This window comes from Nestor notabilis, unplaced genomic scaffold (assembly GCF_000696875.1).
Source record: "Nestor notabilis isolate BGI_N333 unplaced genomic scaffold, ASM69687v1 scaffold26854, whole genome shotgun sequence".
In the NCBI taxonomy this organism is placed as follows: Eukaryota; Metazoa; Chordata; class Aves; order Psittaciformes; family Psittacidae; genus Nestor; species Nestor notabilis.
In genome coordinates, this window is record NW_009924704.1 from 3,974 (window position 1) to 4,309 (window position 336).

At 63.4% G+C, this 336-nt stretch overlaps 1 protein-coding gene across 1 annotated transcript in view; it reads right to left on the reverse strand.

Annotated features, from left to right (window-relative positions):
* Positions 1-336, reverse strand: part of JMJD8 (jumonji domain containing 8) — a gene marked incomplete at its 5' end in the record, with an annotated part of 997 nt that overhangs the window by 221 nt on the left and 440 nt on the right. The window contains one exon of the mRNA XM_010012739.1: positions 101-235. Within this exon, the coding sequence (XP_010011041.1) occupies positions 101-235 (135 nt within the window). The remainder of the gene's footprint in view (positions 1-100; positions 236-336) is intronic.

The following is a 336-nucleotide window of genomic DNA, read 5'->3' on the forward strand; positions in this document are numbered from 1 at the left end:
AGAAGGAGCGTGCCCTGCCGGGAGGGAGCAGGGGGGCCCATGGGTGTCCCCCACAAGGGGAGCGCAGAGCTGGGGTGCTGTGGGGCTTGCTGGGACTCACCTCCCTGGGACGGAGGGTGCACTCCAGTGGCCGCTCAGCTGGTGACAGCATGGGGTATGTATGCTGGAGCCAGGCCAGTGTTGTCTCATTGGGGTGGAAGTGGGGTGTTTTATCCGGTGGGTACAGAAACCAGCGCTGGAAGACACCGGGACACCCACCCCATCTCCTATTTTCCCTCTAGCCCCTCGGGCTCAGCCATTCTCCATGTTGGGAGATGCCTGTTGGGGTCTTCCCCC